This window comes from Taudactylus pleione, unplaced genomic scaffold (genome assembly GCF_031769625.1).
Source record: "Taudactylus pleione unplaced genomic scaffold, aTauple2 ptg000667l, whole genome shotgun sequence".
NCBI lineage: Eukaryota > Metazoa > Chordata > Amphibia > Anura > Myobatrachidae > Taudactylus > Taudactylus pleione.
In genome coordinates this window covers 4129687-4153718 of record NW_028285069.1, presented here as the reverse complement: position 1 = coordinate 4153718, position 24032 = coordinate 4129687, and the positions used below count along the sequence as shown (strand labels likewise).

At 44.1% G+C, this 24032-nt stretch overlaps 1 protein-coding gene across 1 annotated transcript in view; it reads left to right on the top strand.

Moving 5' to 3' along the window:
• FAT3 (FAT atypical cadherin 3) overlaps window positions 1-24032 on the top strand; it is a 467371-nt gene that overhangs the window by 206250 nt on the left and 237089 nt on the right. The window contains exon 3 of the mRNA XM_088455722.1: window positions 104-165. Coding sequence (XP_088311848.1) covers window positions 104-165 — 62 coding nt within the window. The remainder of the gene's footprint in view (window positions 1-103; window positions 166-24032) is intronic.

Here is a 24032-nt window from a genome sequence, read left to right as displayed (position 1 = left end):
CTTAGACTGTGGTATCAAGACAGCCACAAACGACTTAACAAAGTTTACGATACTTAGCCAGATGATTTGCAAATCAAATGATGCCTTCTTTGCTTTCATCTAGGTCTCATTACCACAACATCAAGAAAGTTGGATCGCGAACAGCAAGCGGAGCATTTTCTTGAGGTAAAGTATTGACTAAATTTTATGAAGCATTTATTTTAAGCTTTGTCATATATATTGTACTGTACGAAGTACCATATTTAACCCAATAGGCTTACAGCATCCGTCTATTCTAGAAACAATCCCAAGATTTTCTTATCAATATGTTCTATTAAAATGTATTAAACTTTACATTATAAATGTAGGAGAGGCAGAATTGCCATATAAATTGTTTTATATACTATAAATTAGTAATTTTCAAGATGATTTGCATATGTCTTTAATTCCAATTGTATTGTCATGTATTCTAATTAATTGATGCAATCTCGGTTTCACCGGGGAATTTCCTTTATTGGCTGTTGTTTTTGTTCTTGTCTCAGCACGACTCTTATATTTTATGTAGATTACTAATGAATACTGTATTGTTGTGTCATATATCAGATGTGCATTTAATAAGAATATTCCTCATTTGCTTTTTATGTATTCATTGGTATTGAAATCTATGTGTCTGCTTTTGAACGGTAAGAACCTGTTCCAAGATGTCTGACAGCTTTCTGTGACACAGATCAGATCACTATGATCTCACAGTGTTGTTCTATAAAATTAAATTATGCTTCTAAATTAATTGTGCATGTCTCTCACCGTGATATAAAAAGGAATGAGTTAAAGATCAAAGAGAAATCGAAATCCCCTTGAAATTCAATATATGCCATCATCTTATCTGTGGATGGTCTGTTACATTTAAAAAAAAATGAAAAAGAAAATACACTTACTTAATTTCACACAAAAAAATATTTAGAAAGATTGTGGGTTTTTATGTGTAAATTTGGATGAACCACGTTCAACAAAATGCAATCCGTTCACATGGGACCATTAACATTGTTGCGTCATGGGTGGCCATTTTGTGGGCACAACTAAGAGTCATGACGATGCAGTTCATTGGGAAACCAGTGACATCACTGAGGCATGGGCGACCATTTTGTCAATTGAACCAATTCTCATGAGAAGGCAGTCTGCTGATTCACAGGGAACTAATGACATAGCCAACCCAGACATTTTATGGGCTGCTAAGGTAATATTCATGAGAATGCAAGGATAATATAACACTTCACTAGGAACCAGTGACCACTGTGGCATGGACAGCCATTTTGTGGGCACAACCCCTTTCCAACCAGGGTTATTGCTCGGTTGATCTGGGCCTTGTGTGAAAGGGTCCCTGAAATAAAAACCAAGTTGAGTGACCCGGTATTCCAAACCAGGTAGCGAGCAGGGTTGGAGAAGCGAACCGGGTTACGGTGCAGTGTGAACGGTCCGACCTGAGTTTTCCAACTTGGGTCATGCCTAAAATGAGCTGATTGGCGGCCATGGAGCAGTCACCACCCACTTTTTATGACCTCACAAGTTTAGCAGGACAGACCCGGATTCCGTGTGAACGGGGCCTACCGCGGGAATAACCTGTGAGGAAGGTGCAGTGATATACCCCTTTCACATTGGAATGCCGTGTCGCACCCAGGATTTTGGTCACAGGACTATCCCAGATGTGGCCCGGCTGAGACCCCTTTCAGACTGCTCCATCACAGTGAGGCATGCCTCCATTAGCTCTTTTTCTCTGTGTTTTATTGGCTGCTTGGTGGCCAGCCCCCAGCTCCAGGCAGTGTCTGAGCTATCAGAGGTGAGGCTGAGCTCTTCCTGACTCATGTCTCGTCTCTCTTCCAGGGAGTTCTGCAATTTTGGTGAGTTTTGCCTAAAAAAATGATCAGTGTAATACAAAGAAGTTATTTATACTTTATAAATATCTTCTTTGTATTATTCTAAGAATTTTTATAGTCAAAACTCTGCAGTCTGACAGGGAGTATGACAGGGGAGGCTCTGCCTCCCCTGACTGCACGTCCCTGATTTAAATCAAAATATCATCTTCCAAACGGATGTGTCTATCAGTTGCGCGAGACTGACATTTAATCACTGTACTTCCAAGAGTATAAAAGTAATGTTCTATAACCTTTTAATGACACATTCTATATTGATTTAACAGAAAAGACACAAAACAAAGAGCAGCGTCACGTCAGACAGAGGCGTAAAAATACAGCAGTGTTAGTTTAATTGTATACTTCATAAACTGGAGGATTCTGCTCTAGACCACGTAACCCGCTCTCTAAAGCTACTTCAGATGTTCAAGTATCTCCTCAGACCTTTTTCTGCCGTGTATTACTAGAGGGAAGACTTATTAAAAATGAATTTGTTATTACTTGTGGCACGTGTGAAATTAAACTATCCCCAACAGAGTAGACCACTAATAACCATGTGCTGTAAGTAGCTTAGGGGGAAGGGAACTGCATTCTTTAGCAAAGTTACGGGCAGGAACAGAGTTTCCTTTAGCTGCGGATGGTAACAACAGGTTGCTTATAAATGATGTGTTGCAAAATATCAATAATGACCTGTTATGATTTATTGGGGTTAATGTTCTGTAGATCTCTGATTGGTAAATTCTCAGGGTGGACATAGTGCAGCCGTTTGCGCAGTTAAGCGATTATTTGCTACTATGCGAAAAGTCCTAATTACCTCTATGGCGCATGCGTTCTTCTGACTGCACGCGGATTCCAATGTTGCATACAGAAGCGCCGGCATTAGAACAGGTGAGACAATACCATGGGTGTTCCTGGGCGATGCCTAGGAGGTGGCATGAAGTGAATGCAATAAAAGGCTGTGTTATGGAAGGAAGCCCGACATCAGCAGAGTTCACGGCAGCGGAAGCCCGACAGCGCTGGAAATCCCGATCGTGGATAGGTAAGTATTCCCTAACCTAACCCCCTAACCCTAATCCTCCTTAGGGGTGCCTAACCCTAACCTCCTCCCCAAGTGACTAACCCTAATCCCCCCTCTAAGTGCCTAACCCTAACCACCCCCTTCCCCGCTGCCTAACCCTAAGTCCCCCCCGCGGGTGCCTAACCCTAACCCTCCCTCCCCCTAACCTAACCCCAACCCTCCCGGGGGGGTGCCTAACCCTAAGTCCCCCCCGGGTGGCCTAAACCTAACCCTCCCCCCCCCGCGGCTGTCCGCTCGCGGTGCCCAGCATCACTACGATCGGGATGCCGGGTGCTGTTCTCCCGGCGTCGGGGAAATGCCAGGCGTCTACATCTAGACGTCCGGCATTCACCCTCGCCGGGATATGACAGTCGGGAAGCCGGCTGCCGGTATTAAGGCAGCCGGCTTCCCGATTGTATACCTTATGGAAGTGCCGGGAACGTGTCAGTGAATACCGCTGTGTTCCCATAGGCAGAGCCACAGCCAAAGAAGATACGTTTAGAGTTCAGAAGGAGACATTGCGCCGGCCGCCGGCCATAAGTTGGTGCAAGTCTCGATGGTGAACATGATAGTGCTCCAATGGAGAAGTGTTTGGCATTGAAAGTGGGCGTCTCAGGGCTTGCTCTCCGGAACACGCTAGGGAAATTCTGAAACTAGCATTTGCATATTGCCGCTGCGACTACACATAAAATCGCAACCTGGGCTGCAACTACTGTAAGTCCGTCTCTAATACCCGGTACACACTGAGCGATGTGTACCAGTACGATATGTAGGGCCAATGGACCGACATATCGTACCTCGGGTACACATTGGAACGAGGTAATGAACGATGGAACGATCCCTTGTTCTGTCATTCATTACCTGCAACGGGGCCGCATGCTGTATCGTCCGGTTAGACGTGCAGCACGGCCGATTGGACGTTGCCTCGTGCGACCACGGGAGCGCGCATATTTCCCGTACACACTAAGCAATGCGGCCGATATGTTGTTCCAATTCGGCCGGAAACGACATATCGACACATCGTTTCATTGTGTACCCAGCTTTAATCAGGCCCTCAGACTCATGACCAGCTTTATAGAATTGGAGCCGTTTGACACATAACCTTCGGTGTCTCTAATCCACCTTTAAACAGAATATTCCTTGGTGTTGCCATACTGGTCCCAGAGTATAACATAACAGCAACAGCAAGCACCAATACCTGTCAGGTATTACCATGATGAGAGGGTCTCACCCCTATTATAACGGAATCAGAATGTAATACCGCTGGCCACCTGTCAGGGGTGAAGATCTGATCGTTAATTAAGGTAAGTATTGCTAACCTTACTCCCCCCTAACCCTAACCCTCCCTTAGGGGTGCCTAACCCTAACCTGCCCCCCAAGTGCCTAAACCTAACCCCCCCTTCCCCGCAGCCTAACCCTAAGTCTCCCGGGGGGTTGCCTAACCCTAACCTCCCCCACGGGGGTGCCTAACCCTAACCCCCCTTCACCTAGCCTATCCCTAACCCTCCCGGGGGGGTACCTAACCCTAAGTCCCCCCAGGAGCCCTAAAACCTAACCCTCCCTCCCCTGCGGCTGTCCGCACCTGGCGCCCGGCTTACCTTCATTCGGTCTGCCGGGCGTCGAGCTCCCGGCGTAGGTCTAATGACAGGCGTTGTTATTTCGACACTTGTCATTAGTACCTTGCCAGGATTAGACAGTCATGAAGCCGGCAGTCAGCATTTCGACCGTCGGCTTCCTGACTGCATCCCATTATAACTGTGTTTGCAGGATGAATACTGTCAACAAAATGATGTCTATGGAGCTTTTCAGGAAAGCTGGAGGCCACATTGAACTTTGTGAGCAAGGATCTGGCAGAGTGTCACAGTGATGTCACTCTGGTTGCTGGTTAATTAATAGCTTTTATAGTCCTGTATATTGGCTGAACCGTCCGAGCGGCTGAAATGTGTGTCGATGACATGTCCGCTCTTTGGACCATAGATTTGACCAAGTACCAGTGTCAAATGATATTGCTTTATGTCATATTGTTTTATTGTCCCCTTTATGTGGTATTTTCAGTATTGTGATTGCACCTTGTTCATCATGCGTTTGACTAAACTACTTGGATATTTAGCGCACGCAAATAAATAAATGTCCTTAAAAATAAAATAAATAAAAATGTCATTTTGCTGTGAGCTACACGGTAAAATAATAATAAAAAGAAATATTCAGAGGGAGATAAAACATGAATCAACAGAGAGATACAATGTAACTCGATTGAGTTGCTAACGCAGTGATTCCTTTGAGGCCACCAATTTGCTTTGTGGGATTATGTTGTCATAGGACTTGGCTACAGGAGGATTTAGATGAGAATCTGGAATACTGGCTACGTTATGAAATATTCCACCCAGAGGAGCAGGTGAAATAAAAAATATTGCACAACCGCATTTTTCATGGCATTAACACCACATGGCTGCTGCGACCGTTATCTGGTTCAGCGCGACTCTTAAATCTGACATCACGCTGATCAGTCCATGCCTGTGACATGCCAGATTACTATACGACGTGTGTTACTATGCGGTGCCGTAGGCGGCCGGTACAGGCATTGCACTTGTTTCTCCCAAAGGTGAGATTACTATTTTAAAGGGAGAATAAGTACAGTATCTGTACATTATTTCTACTTGACTTTTTATAAGAGCTCAGTAAAACATGTGGACCTATTGTACGGTGTGCTGTCCCATTTTAATGTGCATAATTCTGCATTTATTAATATAATGGAGTGCTGCCATATTATTTATTTAGCAGCTAGGATGAATCAATGACAACAGGCTACGATGCATGTGGCCAACATTTTAAGACTGTGCACCAACAGGGAAGTGTTGGTGGTCACACCTAGGTGAAGAAAGCCAGGACACGCCACGTTGAGATGGCACACGTTGCCCTTGGGCACGCAGCTGGCCTCCACTATATAGAGTGGTAATGAATTGGTCACAAACTCCTAACTTCTCAGACAATTATAGCTTTGGATTAACCTGGGTCAATAAGGAGGTATGCTGATTTAGTGATACCAAAGTGGATAATTTATTATGAGAAGGAGAAATATGTTTCCTTGGCTGAGTGTTTCAGGCAGGAAGACTGGTACAGAGCTTTTTCTCAGACATGCTATTTTATCCTGCACATAGGAGATATATGATTAAGTTGGTGGAGTCTGAAAATATCACTCTGCTTACTGGTCCTCGGCGCAGCCTGCACACGCGTCGGTGAGTGGGCACTTCCTATCTGAATAAATCCCTGATACAGTAGCTCATAGGCTACTATAGGCCACAGGTTCTCAAACTCAGTCCTCAGGACCCCAAACAGTGCATGTTTTCCAGGTCTTCTCACAGAGCCGCAAGTGAAATAATTAGCTCCACCTGTGGATCTTTTAAAATGTGTCAGTGAGTAATGAATACACCTGTTCACCTGCTGAGTGACCTGGAAAACGTGAACTGTGTGGGCTCTTGAGGACCGAGTTTGAGAACCACTGAGATAGGCTAACCGGATCCAGTTTGGTAAATCCGACTGCATTTATTGCATGTAGAAACCTATGGCGGCTGCTTTGCAGTCAGAAATGGATGGACTGCAGCAGATAATGGAAAATCACAGGGAAACTAAATATTTTCAGGTACCCCCTTTCCCACCCAAAACGGGCGTTTTCAGGGGATGTCCCACAAATATTAATTGATAAATAGGGGCCCCTTGGTCATAAAGTTTTTTTGATTTCTAGAAAACATGGTCAATTCCTACTATTTTTCTTGATGCGGAACTTTACATACAGTACTATGCTGGATGCGCTGAGCAGAATGATTTCGTTTTGTATTGGCGTAAACATCAGAAGAAATAAAACATTTCCATGTAAGCAAAGGCCCAGCGTGGGCCAACGGTGGTGGAGGGTGATGTCTGGGTGGACCACACACTGACTGAAGGGTCTATTTACTAAGCAGTGTTAGGAGACAGAGTGAAAAGTGATAAGGTGCCAGCCAATCAGCTCCCAACTGTCATTTTTCAAACACAGCCTGTGAGATGACAGTTAGGGGCTGATTGGCTGGCACCTTATCACTTTTCACTCTGTCTCCTAACACTGCTTAGTAAATAGACCCCTTAGTGTCTTCACAAGTTGGACTCATCCGTAATCCCGTCAGCCGAGACTCTTAAACGCAGCACGGGCAGGGCAGCTACCAGTTTGCTTGCACCTAGGCGGAAACTGGGGAGCAACATAGCGTGATGTGGGCTACATAGATAAGAGGGGGATGACGTAATGGTCACTTAGGGGTCTATTTACTAAGCAGTGTTAGGAGACAGAGTGAAAAGTGATAAGGTGCCAGCCAATCAGCTCCCAACTGTCATTTTTCAAACACAGACTGTGAGATGACAGTTGGGAGCTGATTGGCTGGCACCTTATCACTTTCTTATCACTTTTCACTCTGTCTCCTAACACTGCTTAGTAAATAGACCCCTTAGAGTGTAAAGGGCCAGAGTAAAGGTGGCACAGGGTGGAGAGGAGCAGGATGAGTGCTGCACAGGACATAGGGGCAGATTAAGGTTGACTCCTAAGCCAGATCATTCTTGCTCGTCCTGACTGTTAACTCACGCTGTAGTCTTAGCATTTCACCTTCTGGCCCACTACGAGCAAAAATACAGAGAGCCAGGCTGCCTGTGACACCGAGGTGGTGAATTTACTGCCTGACAGTCTACACTGCAGTGCCTTCAGTGGGGTCCCTTTCCTGATGTAATTAAAACATTATAAAATAGAAATAGACAATATATCTCCACGCTACACCTCTGCATGCAAGGTACAAAATGTAACTCCTTAAAAGTGTAGAGACGAAGGTGACTTTTCATCCCCTCTGACCAGCTGGAGAGCTCAAGTCCCCTGCACCCACACACAAAACAGGAAGAGCTCCCATCTCCCCACCAACTCATGTATATAATCTTGTTGCTCCTCTTGCCCAAGTATTTTCAAATTAAATGTTTCCCGTAGACAATGCATTTTAGAAAAAAAGAATGTAGATTAGAGGCCTTTTTAGATGCTTCCCTTTCTAAGCTCAAACTGAAAAAAAATAAAATAAAAAATAACACACAAAAAAAGAAGCATAACTGAAATAATTCAGCAAACAGCAAATAAGGTTTTTTTTTAAGATGATATTTATTTTTTTAAATTAGATCCCACGGTCGTCTTCTTTTGTACAGTAGGATTTATAAGGCTTTGCTGCTCCTGAAATTCAATTAGCAGTCCTAGCATCGGAGCAATCTTTAGAAACTAACTTTTGGCAACAGTGTATGTGTGACATAATTGTATCCAGTAGAAGGAGTTTGGACGTAAACCAGGGCACAATGGGATTATCTTTATAAGAGGCGTCATGCAGCCGAGCAGAATGAAAAAAAAATAAAAAATCTACTGTATTCTGGCTGCCTAAAGTTACCATTTAAAATGCAACGTAACTAAAAATTGCAATAAGTATTCAAAAAGATTTATCTTCTTTTTTAGGTTCTGTAAAGTTTTACATGATATTAAAGTAACAATTCCAGAAAAAAATTAATAAATAAGGGTTTTTGTAGCATAAATCCCTGTGGGATGCACCAAGCAGAATGTTGGTCTTCGTAATTTTTCTTTGGTTTGTTTCTTCAGGCTGCTATTAATGATTTATATTTCTGCACATTTTCATGGACTACCGTGGCAACAACAGTCACGTGGCACATGATATAGTGAGCAAAAAGGTTTTGGAATACCTCTGTGAGCTCTATCTGCTCTGTGCAATGTAGAACCCTCCTCCTATCCCTTCTGCCATCGCAAGTCATACATACAAGAGTTGAGATCGTGTGTGCGTGCGTGCGTGTGACTGGCAGCTATACTGGTCTCCCCTTACAGAGAGATTTTGAATAGGAGATAATTATTTTTATGAGAACAACTAACAAAATAGATTCATGCTTAAAAGGAAATTAATAGGTACTTGCTTTGGTCCTCTGTCGGTGTAGCTAGCGGAATCCTGTTTAAAGATCTACAGTAAAAAGGTAGACAATGCCTAAATAGACATCAGATGTTAGACAGGCAGTAGGTCGACAGGGGAAAAAAGTCGACACACTAAATGTCGACATGTAAGACGGTCGACAGGGTCAAAAGGTCGACATGAAAATGGTTGATGCATGATTTATTTGTTTGGTTAGGTTTAGACACTTACCTGAGTGTTAGGGTTAAGCACTTACCCCAACAGTTAGGGTTAGGCACTAGGAGGGAGGGTTAGGCACTTACTGGACAGTTAGGAGTAGGCACTAGAAGAGACGGTTAGGGTGAGGCACCTACCCCGATGGTTAGGCACCAGGAGGGTTAGGGTTAGGCACTTATTGGAGGGTTAGGTTTAGGCACTTGCCCCACCGTTGAGGGTTAGGCACTTACCCCAACGGTTAGGGTTAGGCACCAGGAGGGAGGGTTAGACACTTACTGGAGGGTTAGGGTTAAGCACTAGAAGGGACGGTTAGGGTTAGGCACCAGGAGGGAGGGTTAGGCACTTACTGGAGGGTTAGGGTTAGACACTTACTGGAGGGTTAGGGTTAGGCACTTGCCCCAATGGTTAGGGTTAGGCACTTACCCCAACAGTTAGGGTTAGGCACCAGGAGGGAGGGTTAGGGTTAGGCACCAGGAGGGAGGGTTAGTGTGAAGATTAGGGTTGGGGGAAAAAAATGTCGACCATTTTCATGTCGACCATATGCATGTCGACATTTTGCCACTGTTGACCATTTTTATCTGTTGACATTCTTACACGTCGACCTTTTGTTCCTGTCAACCTTTTGTTCCTGTTGATCTTTTGTCCCTGTCGACCTATTGCCTGTCTAACATCTGGTGTCTATCTAGACATTGTCTACCTTTTTGCTGTAGATCTTTCAATCCACATCCGTAGCTGGCTATGTCTGTGTCTGGCAGTTATATTTTGTAACCTGAAAAAGAAGATAAGGATTGTAGAAGTGCAGTTAAGACAATTGACTATCAAATGCATGCTTAAAAGGTACTTACAGTAAGTTACTATTTAAAGAAAAAAAACAACAACTGTGGTATTGATTCTTTACGATTTATATGGTGTTCAGATTTGAGTCTTGCTATTGTAAAGCATCTCAGGCTATAGCTTGTTAAGAAATTGTATGATTTAAGGCTGCCCACTATGGTTGTATGAAGTCTAGTAAATTCTGTTTGTCATAATTTGGACAAATTGTGCTGTGATATGGACCTATAAGCAGCTGTAATCATGGTCCTCTCACTTACAAACATCTCAGCAAATGAGAATCTTTTTCTGGTATCATACTACAGAGTCCTAAGAAACTCAGCACTGACATGCAATTGGCAGGGCTTCAGTTGGGTGTAGGATTAGGTCAGTGGTACTAGAAAGAATAATTTGGCACTGCTGGTTTACAGACACTGGCTGACACTGAGGAAGAGTGTCCTTGGTTCGAATTCCTCCCAGTGACAGCACCTTCTCTTAAATCCATGGACCACACATGTTTAGACTAATCACCCTCTGACTCTTTCTATTTCCAATAAATTCAGACCAGACCCTCGAGACATACAGCGGACCAGGAAGATACTAAAGGGGGGGGTCACCAAATCTGGGAGACTTGGCAACGCCCCTCAAAAAATCAATGAAGATAACCGCCTAGAGGAACATTAGTTCCCTCAACAGCTGGCCTGGACCCCTCAAACAAGCCTGAGCCTGCGCGTACAGCACAACCAATGATTAACCGGCAACTACTGCGGCTTGTCGCCAGGGCCGGATTAAGCTCTGTGGGGGCCCCTGGGTAACAAACATGTGGGGCCCCTATCAATAAAGGTTATATATATATATATCTATAGATATATATATATACATATATACACACATATAGTACCCCTTCTGCAATGCCCCCTGAAGTTGTGCCCCTTCTCCAATGCCCCCAATAGTTGTGCCCCTTCTCTAATGCCCCCAGTAGTTGTGCCCCCTGCAATGCCCCCAGTAGTTGTGCCTCTTATTCAGTGCTCCCTGTAGTTGTGCCCCTTCTCTAGTGCCCCCAGTAGTTGTGCCCCCTGCAATGCCCCCAATAGTTGTGTCTCTTATTCAATGCTCCCTGTAGTTGTGCCACTTGTCCGATGCTCCCAGTAGTTGTGCCCCCTGCAATGCCCCCTGTAGTCGTGCACCCTAAAGTAGTGCCCCCAGTATTAACTCCCCCTCCGTGCCCACACACCTGTGAAAAACTTACCTGTCAGGGCTCCCGGGTCCCGCCGTCACGGCTGCCGCTGCCTGCTGGATCTAACTAGATCCAGTAAAGGCGCGCAGGCTCCTCTCATCGCGCGGGTGCCGTCATGACGTCACCCGCGCAATGAATCGCTGGGAACGCTGGCCTCTGAAGCGATCAGAGGCCGGCGTTCCCAGTTAGTTGGTCACGATCTACATGCAGGAGCTCCGCGAGCTTCTAGTAGATCGCGACCAACCTTAGCCGGACCTGACCTGAGGCATGTGGCCAGGGGTCGGGGACAGTGTGTGGGGGCCCCCTATGTGTGGGGGCCCCTGGACGACCGCCCCTGTCGCCCTGCCTTTAATCCGGCCCTGCTTGTCGCCCTATTGAGCCTAGCTTGCTCGTATTAGAGGTGAAGGTTGTCCTACCAGCGCTGTAAGGTCTTGTTTCACTGTAATGAACGGTAGAAATTAACATTGTTGATGTAACCTCTTGTCAACACTTCCTTTATAGGCTGAGAAATATGATATTTCCCCTTCCCTTAATTTTGTTCTAACACTGTGGGGCGACTTCAAATCCTCGCCATTGAAGTTCTGCAGAAAGGAGGGAATGTAAATAAAAGCTCATTTCATGATTTCTAACGAGGATTGGAGAGCCAGGAGAAGGTCTGAATATGTATGAGAGCTTTGATGCCACGTATCCCCCCAGAGTGCTTTGATGTTCTGTTTAGAAAGACTTCACCTAAAAAAAGTTGCAGAATCCTCAGCCTATCAGACAGATAACCCAAACAATGTATAACTGAGCGGCGGGAATGAAATAATCATTTAAAACTCACACAATCTGTATTACAGACTTATTAAAGGTTCATAAGGGTAAAGAAACTACTTTATTCTACCTCCGTGGACCCGGATATAAATATGTCTTGCGTCTTGTGACATATTATAATAAAGAAGTGATGTTAATGCACTGGATAAACTGCAGTAAATAATATCTGTATGAGGGTATGAGGGGTAAACTGTGATGTTATCGCTTATTATCTGTGAGTTATGATGGTATCACTTCATTACCCATTATTAGAAGCACTAACATATGTCCTATGATGCAATGTTACAGGCATGGAAAATGTCCTCGGATTTCTTTGACACCATACAAAACCATCTGACTGCTTTTATTCGGGCTCCCAAATGAAACAGACTTTGGGAAGATGTATCAAAGCTTATAAAGAGAGGAGAAGTTGCCCATAGCAACCGCTAACTCGCCGGAATTGAGCCTGTGTCTGCATCTCACAGGCTATTACATAAGGCCCTATATGTGGCTTTCCAGCTCTTGAGAAACTACAAGCCCCAGCATGCTTTGCCAGCGGATTGGTGGGAGGGTATGCTGGGACTTGTAGTTTCACAACAGCTAGAGAGCCACAGGTTGGCCAGAGCTGGCATCGACTGTAAACTCTCACGAGCAAGATCCTCCAGTCTCTTGTTCCCTCCCTGCTCTGTTCCAGCCTCCAGTGCACTCCTACTCACAGTCAGCGACTCTGATCCTTTCTGTCTACTCTTCTCGCGGCACTAGGGGTGGGATGTATCAAATATCACAATTAGATTGCGATAGATCCTGACCCTATTTGCCTGCATACAGGATCACTGGTAATGTACAAAGGATTGCCTACTTGCTGGGACAACTCTTCTGATAAAGAGCTGTCCCAGCAATCTTAAGACTTCTGGATTTATGAGAGGGTTCTGAGGGCTTCTGTAGGCAACCCCATCTATAGGTGGCGATGCTTACTGGGCACAAGCTGTGGAAGGCTCTGGAAAGTTAAGCTTTCCGGACCTTGATGCATACAGTAATACCACAGCCCCACTAGAATCCCATGGGGACTGCTGTGTCATGGGTCCGCAGCAGATATATATATATATATATGAATATCTGGTGTGGACCTTTTTTAAGACAGATGGAGATCCAAATATATTGCAGAAGTTTTACTGTTTTTTTTAGGCTATATCCCTCGCCAGGTCATTAATACTGTTTTTAACTGTCACTCACTGTACATAGGGGCTGAATCAGTAACGTGTGCTGCTGATCGCAGATTCCCGATGGTCGGGAATCTGCACACGTGCCGGACCTGTGTGCAGCACAGTTCAGAATTCAAACACCAACTGTCATCCCAAGTACTGCCCAACATCACTGGCAGTTGGTGTGGCTCCCCTGTTTGAGTAGCAAGGGAAGGGAATGTGTTACTACGCAGGTATGGGAGGGGAATGTGTTAGTACAGGTGTGAGGGAAGGAATGTGTTACTACAGAGGTGAGAGAGGAAATGTTTTACAAAAGCAGTGAGAGGGGAATGTGTTTCTATAGAGGTGAGGGAGGGGAATGTGTTACTATAGGGGTGAGGGAGGGGATGTGTTACTACACAGGTATGGGAGGGGAATGTGTTACTACACAGTTGAGATGGAAATGGAAACCGCTAATATCTAATCAGGTACATCAGCTAGTACAGTATGTGTGTGTATATTATATATACAGTATATATATATATATATATATTTTTTTTTTATTAAAATAGAATTTCTAATGTTTAAAAATTAGAAAAAACAATCAAGCAGTCATTTTGTATAGAAAAAAAAACTTTATTTAAACAGGGCTCCTGCCGAGGATGGGCCTGTTAAATAGGGAGAAGCCAAATATCTGGGGAAAACAGCACTGATCACCTGGTTCAGGGCTTATCTCCCATTGATAAATATACCCCTGTGTCTCATTTCCTAACATTTGAATCTGAGCTAATTTAGCAGATCGTGTCTTACATTTACTACTATTTTAAATCTGATTTAGATTTTAAGATACCTTTAAGCTTTTTACAGCAGCCGAGTGACTGGGCGATTTGCAGAAGTGGTTATGGGAAATATCAGGTCTTTTATGCTCTTTCCCGCACCTGTCAGGTTGAATTAGATTTTGTTGCGCTTTTATAGTGTGCATCTGTGCAAGCTGATAAGATTTGGATTGTTCTTTAGAGGCTATATTCCAGTCGTATGAGCGTAAATTGCTGTAAGGCAGGGCTTAATGCATGTTAACATACAATGCTCTCCATAGCAGATGAGTCTGGAACCCATACTGTGCCCTTGCAATGTTTATAGTCATGTTCATAGACAGTTATAGAAAAGTGAATTATAGAAGCCAAGACTCCCACAGCGAGAGTTTATTAACACATCATATTGATACAGTGTAGTCAGAATATTCCAAATTCAGATATTTGATTGCTCCTTGTCAGACCTGACAACTGCTTAAGGGTGGAGGTGTTGCCCTTTCAAAAGTTAGATACTTTTATTTGTTCGGCGATCTCTGCGACTGTTAATGAGGAACACAAGAGCCACATAGTGAAACACCAGCTGCTATATAACAGTTACACACTACAAACAAATCCATTTAGAGGATGTTGTGAATATAAGCTCAGAGACAAGTATATTGGCAGATGGGAGCACGATGAAACTTGAGCTGGTAAATACCAAATGCTAATTTTTCTATAAACACGGTTTTGCATCTATTGCAGCCTCATGCTGCTAATAATTGTCTGTACTAATCTGCAGCCATTAGCTGATTTTAATTAATAGGGACTGCAGAGACTCTGGCGTTGATGCATAGGAAAGTGGGGACAGGGTACGGATGGTAAAATATTTCAGCTGGGAGGAAAGAAAAGAATACACACAATGTAAAGCAAAGCAGGTTTGGATAGGAAATGTGACGGAAATGCTCAGTGTTGTATTATCAGTTGCAATGTACGATTTGATCCCACGCCATTCAGTAAATATTCCTCCCCCCCCCAGCTCCCATGATACATGATTCTCCAGTAAGAGCCTGGATAATTTTGAGTACAAACTAGGCTTTGCAGGGTGGTCACTCAGAAAGAAATTACCTGCTTTAAGAATCACCACCTCTAATCAATTCTTCCCCAATAACACCATCAGTGCCAAAGCAGGGCTGTGTAATGTCCTGCACCCAAACGTGACACCATGGGGCAGATGTATTATAGCGGCACTTAACGTGCCGCTATAACGCTTCCCGCTTCGCCTCTTTACCGAGGCGAAGCAGGAAGCACTACCGATGAGATGTATAAACATCTCATCGGCCGGAGAGGGGGAGCGTTAACTCCCCCCTCTGGCGCTACCCGCTAGAGACAGCAGCGCATCAGCCTAGTATCGCGAGATCCCCGCGTGCAGCCTGGAGCCGGTAGCCGCCGCAGCAGGGACAGCGCTGTCCCTGCTGTGGGGATAGGCTAGCGCCAGGCTGTAGCTGTCGATAACGACAGCTACAGCCGGCCGAACGGTCAGACGATCTGACCGTTCATACATAGCCCAGGCTATTGTAGATAGCAGCGCTGATGATGACAGGGGCGCATAGCGCCCTTGTCATTTACCGCCCAGACCCCCGATCATACATCGGGGAGAAGCGGTAGCGCACATAACGTGCGCTGATACCGTTTCTGGGCGTCATACATCTTCCCCCATGTCTTCACGCCCAGGGGGCAGGACTGCGGTTACAGAAAGTAGAGCACAGCACGGAGCACCCTTAGGGCACTATGGGTGGCTCTGCAGGCTGCACGGTGCCTCTCTGGAGGATCCAAAAACAAGTTTGGGCTGAGACTCTGAAAGTCAAATGTAGATGCCGTGGGGCAAAAACTGTGCCATCCCCATGGTCCTGTGCCCTAGGAGATGGCATCACTTGCACATCCCTAGTTACATCCTTGAACACCATAGTTTTCTCAGTCGCCCAAGCTGCCTTGGTGTCACGACGGCTCCCTCCGCATGACTCCTTTCTCATCATCAGAGCCTTCAGGAACACCCATTTCTACGTCTCATTCATCATCTAAACATATTCTCCCTCACGCCCTCTTGGACCTGCTTCTGACCTGTGCCTCGTGCTCTATCCAATTCTCAATTTCTTTTATAAACTTTTTTAGCTATTGATTTATTTTCCACAAGGCTCCCAGTTTTGCATGCGCAGGACTGAAGGCCGCGTGACTTGCTGGCGAAGACTCCTCTCGCTGCATCCAGCTTGTCTCTCATTGCTCAACCACCCTGGTGAGATTTTATTGGCGACAAAAGACCTTTAATATATATCGCCACCTGCTGTTAAATACGTATATCCCTCAATTGCTATTTAGGAAAGGTTGTTTGGTAAATCTGCAATATTCTACTTAATATGCTTAATTGAGCTTAGTACAAAGGAAATCATATACTAAGCATAATAGTCACAAAGTTGTAGCATCATATATCCCAAATCTCGCAATTTAAGAAGAGCAGTTCCGCTTTGAGGACGTTATGTGCACTGATACCGCTTCTCCCCATGTATTAATGTGCTACTCAGTGTACAGTATAAACGGCCAGTGCCACTGACCGTTCCAACAACTGCAGCTATTGGTTTCGACAGCTGCAGATGTCGTTTACCTACAGTATCACCACAGCAGGGACAGCACTGCCTCGGGCTGCGGCAATTGCCGGGCTCCAGGCTGCGCGGGAGATCTTGCAATGCTTGCGAGATCTCGTGCATACCTAGTGGAGCCGGCCTGAGGTAAGACACAACGCATCAGCACTAGGTAGATGCGCTGTGGACTCAGAGGGGGTTAATTTCCACTCCCCTACTCCGGCAGACGAGATGTTCTTACGTCTCGTCGTGCTGCTTCCTGCTTCATCTCAGAAAAGAGGCGAAGCAGGAAGAGTTAAAGAGGCACGATGTGTGCCGTTATAATACATCTACCCCCTCAGTCCTTCTGTCCAGATCAGATAAAGCTTTGTTGGTTGAGAGGTATTGCTGCTCTGTGTCACTGCAATTAGAGGGGAGAAGCAGGGGGTTGGGGGTTACATCTCATTGGAAGTGCTGGACATGCCCACTGACACGTGACTGCACCCACTTCTCTTGCTCGTGCCACCCTAACTATACCCATGGCAACATGACACCCCATCTCCCAGGATGTGATACTCGCTCAGACCACACCCCAGCCCTGCTGCATATTAAGAGAATGATCACACATAAGTAAGATTGACAGGAGGGCTCTGGGAGAGGATACAGTGATTATTTGGAAGGGACAAGAAAATTCTCTAATACTAAGACTTGGTAAAACTTTTACAGAATTAATGCTTTATAAGTGTACAATTATAGAATAATAATGACGTATATAAATGAGTACACTGAACAAATAAGGAATGGATTTAGGCTTTACAAGATAATGATCACTCAGATCTATTTTGTAGTAGCTTAAATAGTATTCCTGCCCTCCACCCCTCCTGCTTTAGGCTTGGGGTCTGTACAGTATATTTTATCTGCTTGTTTCATGAACCTCAGTTATCTCTGTGCACCGACTTCAGTTCATCGCAGGAACACAAACCTCTCATAACAACATTTAGCCTACACGCACATCTCACTTTATGTAGACATGACAGGTGCATAATGCACCCGTTGCCTGTCTGATTGACAGATCTGACAGACTGCTGAAATCTCCATTCCAGAAACCCATTGCTTCCTTTCAATATACACTGTGTGAGCTTTATGCATATTCAGAATAGACTATATAGCTGTCAGTGCCAGATTAACTTCAGTATTTGAATTGACAGATGCCTCATCAACCTTACTGCAGCTCACTGTGCCATCTTTTATGAGGTACTTACCTCTGCGGCGACCAATTAGAGGTTGGGCGCTGCACCTGCTCTAGTCGAGATGTCAGCTTGCCATGTCCCCTGCGTCTTGTGCTGCCTTTTGCCAAGTTCTGCCGTGCTGCCACTTTGTAACAGGTCTGAGCAGTACGGGACTGCGAACATACTGAGAAAATGTAACCATGTTTTTTTTATGCCCATCTGATGTGATGGAGTGTTAGAGAGCAGAAACATTTCCCCCAGAAATGGATGGGTGTTTTCACCAGAGATAATGCTTCGCCTCATACAACAAGGGGTTACTGATGGAGACATTTTTTTTTTACTTTACTGGGTCTCGCCGACAATAGCGTCCTTATGTAAAGCTTCATTGCACGCCCATTTAACAAGAATCAATAAAAAAAATGCTTTATTCGTGGAAGAAAGTCCTGACGAAATTTTTCAATAAATTAAACGTTGACCTGAGTAAGGTTCCTGCTGTGAGTTCGGTGTATTTACGCCACCCTTTATCTGTTTAACAAACCCTGTGAGTGCCACCATTTTGGACTGATTTTGTATTATGCAAGTTTGGGAGGCACCCAGATGAGATGGAAATGTAAAGTATTGAGTGCCAGCAATTTTTTGAATATATATATATATATATATATATATATATACACAGTACTGTACAAAAGTTTTAGACAGGTGTGAAAAAAATGCTGAAAAGTAAGAATGGTTTCAAAAAATAGAAGTGTTAATAGTTTATATTTATCAATTAACAAAATGCTAAGTCAATGAACAAAGAATAAACTAAATCAAATCAATATTTGGTGTGACCACTCTTCAAAACAGCATCAATTCTTCTAGGTACACTTGCACACAGTTTTTGAAGGAACTCGGCAGGGAGGTTGTTCCAAACATCTTGGATCTGTGGATGTAGGCTTGCTCAAATCCTTCTGTCTCTTCACGTAATCCCAGACAGACTCGGTGATGTTGAGATCAGGGCTCTGTGGGGGCCATGTCATCACTTTCAGGACTCCTTGTTCTTCTTTACACTGAAGATAGTTTCTGATGACATTGGCTGTATGTTTGGGGTTGTTGTCCTGCTGCAGAATAAATTTGGAGGCAATCAGGCATCTCCCTGATGGTATTACATGATGGATAAGTACCTGTCTGTATTTCTCAACATTGAGGACACCATTATCCTGACCGAAACCCCAACTCCATTTGTTCCCAATCACTGATGTGCTCTTTAGATGGAGCAAAGTTCCGTGCAGTAAGCCATGTCATAAAAACACATTGTGCTTTGTATTGCTCAAGGTAAACATAGATATTCATCACTGATCACTAGCAGATAGGGCCCATTCTTCACCATTTACTACAATAATGTCTGCTCCACCTGTATTAAGGTAGCAAAAAGCTGACGTGACTAGGGAAAGTAGGCAGTAGATCACTAAATCACAGAGATAGAATTGTAGGTAATGGAATGGTAGTAGGTAACACAGAAGGGTCAAGAGAACTTCTGCCAATAAAAAAAGGTCTAACTCAGCTAATAACGAATTGATCTGGGGAAAGTCTTATATTTTTCTTTAATGTAGAGTATTTCACACTGTGAAGCTCCGATATGAAAAGGTTGTAGTTTAATTAGCGTTCCTAATACTTTTATTAAAGACATTCCTTTGGTGCTTATTTTTATACTTTTATAATTATCAGCAAAATACCGAAGTAGTGGTGTATTAGTAAAATGTATTTAGATGACATTTCCAGTTAAATATTCAGGGGTCTATTTATCAAATCTGACAGATGTTCAAAATATTTTTCAAGCTGATTTCTAAAATAAAAAAAAATTACCTTGTGGTGCTCTGCAGGGGTGAAGAGGATACAGATTAGCAGTTTCTTGGTATGGCAGTGATCTGCAGGTCTCCCCTCTAGCAGTCTGATCTTGTTATAGTACCACGCCCCAGCAGAGAGGCAAGGATTCTACAGACAGATTTTTGAAAAGCAGCAAAAGCTGTGCACATTAGTTATTGTTTTTATTCTAATATGAGGATTTGGTCTTGGTTTGGTCTCGGTTATGTAAACGAGAATAGGTTCAGACAACTTCAACATTTATACATATAATATCAGTTATATATCCGTGTAACTTTCTTACTCATTCATAATAACCATATGTAAATAATTATTTATTCTAGTTAGTTTCTAACAGACAATACTTAGGGTCTATGTTAAATTGCTATACAGGCCTGGAACTTGGAAGGTAACTCGGGCTACAGTTTTGTGTACGTTGGGGACTCGTTATTTTGGTAGCTCACAAACTGTCCTGCGACTTTGTATGCTAACACCGTGGGATGCATGTACTGCGCAACTTTTTAATGTTTTAGGGGCTGATTCATGCGCAGCTGCAGCTCCTGGGTCTAACACCCGAAGCTGTTCAATTTATTAGGCACTTTACACATGCGGTAAGCAAGCAGTTGAAGTGTGTTAACTCACAGCTCCCAGGGTAAGTGCCTGGAGATATGGAATTACCCCAGAGGTTGCACTTAGCCCAGATTGTTCCACGCAGTTCTAGAAGTTGCGAGGAAAAAAAAAATCAGCATTAAGGGCACCCTCAGGATTCTGCCTCCTAGACTCTTGAGCAAATGAAATACATTAACTATTTGCGTGAATATCTGCATAGTGTCCAGTTCAGAATCAGGCCTTCTATGTGTGATACTAAAAGGCCAATTGTTTGTCTTATGTAGTTTGTGTACATTTTATTATATCTTTTTTTTCTCCCAACACCATATTGGTTATTGAAAATAACACACGCCCTGGCAGTCTGTGCAAATGGTAATTTTACTAAGCTGTTATCACCGATAAACACCCGAAGGAGCGCGACCTTGGGAAAGCGGCCGTCCTCCGTATGATTACAGAGCAGAAGTAGGGGATGGGCTTGTGACTGCCATCTATATTTATTTGTTTTTAGATTTGCTTAAGCTAAACGTTATTGCTGTATCTGTTGCAGGACAGCTGACGAACGCTCACGTTGTGCCCATTGCTAGGAGAACGTAGACCGGATCTCAGGCACATGACGGTTATTGATACTGACAGCCAGTGGTGGATTTAGCCAGCCAGTATTTGGAACAGTGACTCTGCTTTTGATTGGATTATCTCAATACATTTAAAACGGGCCTCAGGGGTTATTAGGTCAGTAGAAAGTGAAGCATAAATCTCTCCACAGACATTACAGTAATTATTATAGTTGAGCTTTTGGCCCATTGGAATAAAAAAATGTCTTATTTTGTATATTTGTTTTTTAATCTTGTGTCTTGTTTTTTTTCCTATTGTAAGACTATTTGTTTTTCTTTTCATGCTATTCTCACAACTCCGCCCAAGTGTCTAGGGCAGGCGTGGCGAGGATGGCGGGGGGAACATTTTGACCTCAGGCCCATACCCTTCTATGAAAAGGCACCTGCTGATCTGTTCCAGATTTAGGAATTGGGGATGGTCTAGGAAACACCCGCGCATGTTACCCCCCCAGCCACCACTATTATCTCCAGTCACCTGTTATAGATGCAGATGGCAGATGCAGTCGATTCTTTGGTCACTACTTGGCCCCAGCGATCACCACTGGACAGCGAGGCAGAGCGTGGTGTCCCTGTTATACTGTCACACATCTTTGGCATGGCAGCTGACTATGGGGCCCATTGAGCAACGAGTTTTATCATACGCAACGAGTGATAAAACTAGCTGTGTATGATAAATGGTGCTCCAGCCAATCAGCTCCCATCTTTCATTTCTGAGACAGATGACAGTTTGGAGCTGTCGTCGTCGTGTATGATAAAAGCCGTTGATAAATGGGCCCCTGAGTGATGGTTGTGGAGAGTGCAGCTGTTTTTGTGTCTCTGCTGAATACATGTATGAAGTCGCAGTAGCACCTGTCTCCGGAGCCTCCAGGTGGTCAGCTAACATGCTAAGCGAAATAGTGCCACCTTCACACACAGGGGCCTATTTACTAAGCAGTGTTAGGAGACAGAGTGAAAAGTAATAAGGTGCCAGCCAATCAGCTCCTATCATTTTTCAAACACAGCCTGTGAGATGGCAGTTAGGAGCTGATTGGCTGGCACCTTATCACTTTTCACTCTGTCTCCTAACACTGCTTAGTAAATAGACCCCACAGTCTTCACAGCTGTGGCTCTGCATATTAGACTGTGTAACAGATAAAGTTCTGCATACTAGGCTTGGCACTACGTCTGGCTTTACCTGCTAGACTGGGCACCAAATAAGGCACTACATATTAAGCCTGGCACCGTGCATGGCTCTGCGTGTTACACCTGTCACCAGGTAAGGCTCTTCATATTAAGCTGGGCAGCAGATAATGCTCTGCCTATAAGGCCTGACACCTTGTACGGTTCTGCATATTCGACTGGGCTCCAAATAAGGCACTGCATATTAGACTGGGCACCATTTAGGGCTCTGCATATTAGACTGGGCACCATTTAGGGCTCTGCATATTAGACTGGGCACCATTTAAGGCTCTGCATATTAGACTTGGCACCATGTATAGCTCTGCAAATGAAATTGAACACCAGAATAGACTTTGTGTATCACACTGTGTACCATGTCTGGCTCTGGACACCAGATAAGCCTCTGTATATTAGACTGGGTATTACACTGGATATTACACCGGGTACTAGATAAGACAATATGGGGGAGAGTTATCAGACGATCCAAAGGGGACAAGTGGAAGTGTTGACCATACAGTAGCAGCCAATCAGATTCTAGATATTATTTATCTAGTGCATTCTAGAAAATGCTAGCTACAATCTGATTGGCTGTTATGGGTAACACCTCCAATAGTCCTCTTCTGCTATCCAGAAGAATTGCAGACTCTCTTATGAGTCAGTCAGGAAATCTGAGCCTCACAGACATTGCAGGAGTGTCTAATGGGCTTACTGCCCCTCCAGGTAACCGTAACTTTATCTTTTAGACACGATTATTTCTTGGCCCCTGCATTTGGCAGCAACGCTTATTACTGTGCATTGGATACATTTGTATCAGTACTAAAGAAGAAAAGTTATCTTGGTGCTTTTGCGGTCAGATGTAGATATAAAGGACACCGGAGGCAAAGAAAAGACCCTGATCCCGTCTACCTCTTCCTGTTAAATCCGTCAGTGGTGGTGGCTGGCACATGGAATAAAGCCCAACTTACATCTTGTGATCTAAGCAGCAGAATCTGTGTTTAGAGGAATATGATATAAGCACTTTTGACATTTTATAATAATCCTGTCAGTTTATCCTGTGAAACTTGGCAAACAAAAGACATTGGCGTTCCTTACAGCTCAGAGTAATACATGCACTGCATATGTATTGCTTATGACTCTTTCCGCAATGTGAACATAAAAATATATATATTACAATAAATCCTAATGTGCTCTATGATGAAGGTGTAGATGTTCTGTGGGGGAGATGTAGCAATCCTTGGAGAGACAGAAAGTGAAAAAGTTGCCCAAAGCTACCAATCAGCTTTTAACTGTAATTCAAACATTGTACTAGATAAATGACAGATGCTAATTGGTTGATTTGGGCATCTTCTCCAATGTTTCTCTCTACAAGGCTTGATACATCTCATATAAATGTTATATTATATATTCACTCAGTGACGCAAATACTGCTGAATACCTATCACCTTTGCTGGCCCTTGGATCAGGATAGACAGTGAAAGGGTGTGGTCATGTCATGAAGGGGGGAGTGGCCACATCCCTGGAGGACAGGCTCATCACTTCTCTAGCTATAGGCTTGCCCTTAACCCCCTCTAATTTTCTGAGTGCCTGGACAATGCCCTCAAATTTGGACTGTCCTGTCTATATACTGTAGAGACAGTTGTGAGATATATTGGTGAAATTATAGACTGCATTCACACGAGTATTAGCTCAGCCAAAAATGTCTGCCTTCACTGTGTGCCCTAACCAGCTATAATTATTTTGCACATTGTAGGAAAGTTAATGTTTTTCAAGTAGGGATGTGCGCAGACTGTTTATATCTGTACTCGGCTGGTCGAGTCTAGACTGAATCATTGGAATGGTTGCTGACTTGGTCACCTGTTATGATGATGTCAGCCTGGGCGTAGGCCTGGCTGACTGTGATTGGTTTGCCAGCAGTTATAATCAGGTGCTGGCTCTTGGGCCTGTGTGGGTTGTTCTGTTCTGGCTGTGTCTCCCACAGGATTCCATGTCTTGCCTGGTCCCTGGTTCTAGCGGTTTGCAAGCTGCCTAGGAAGGATTG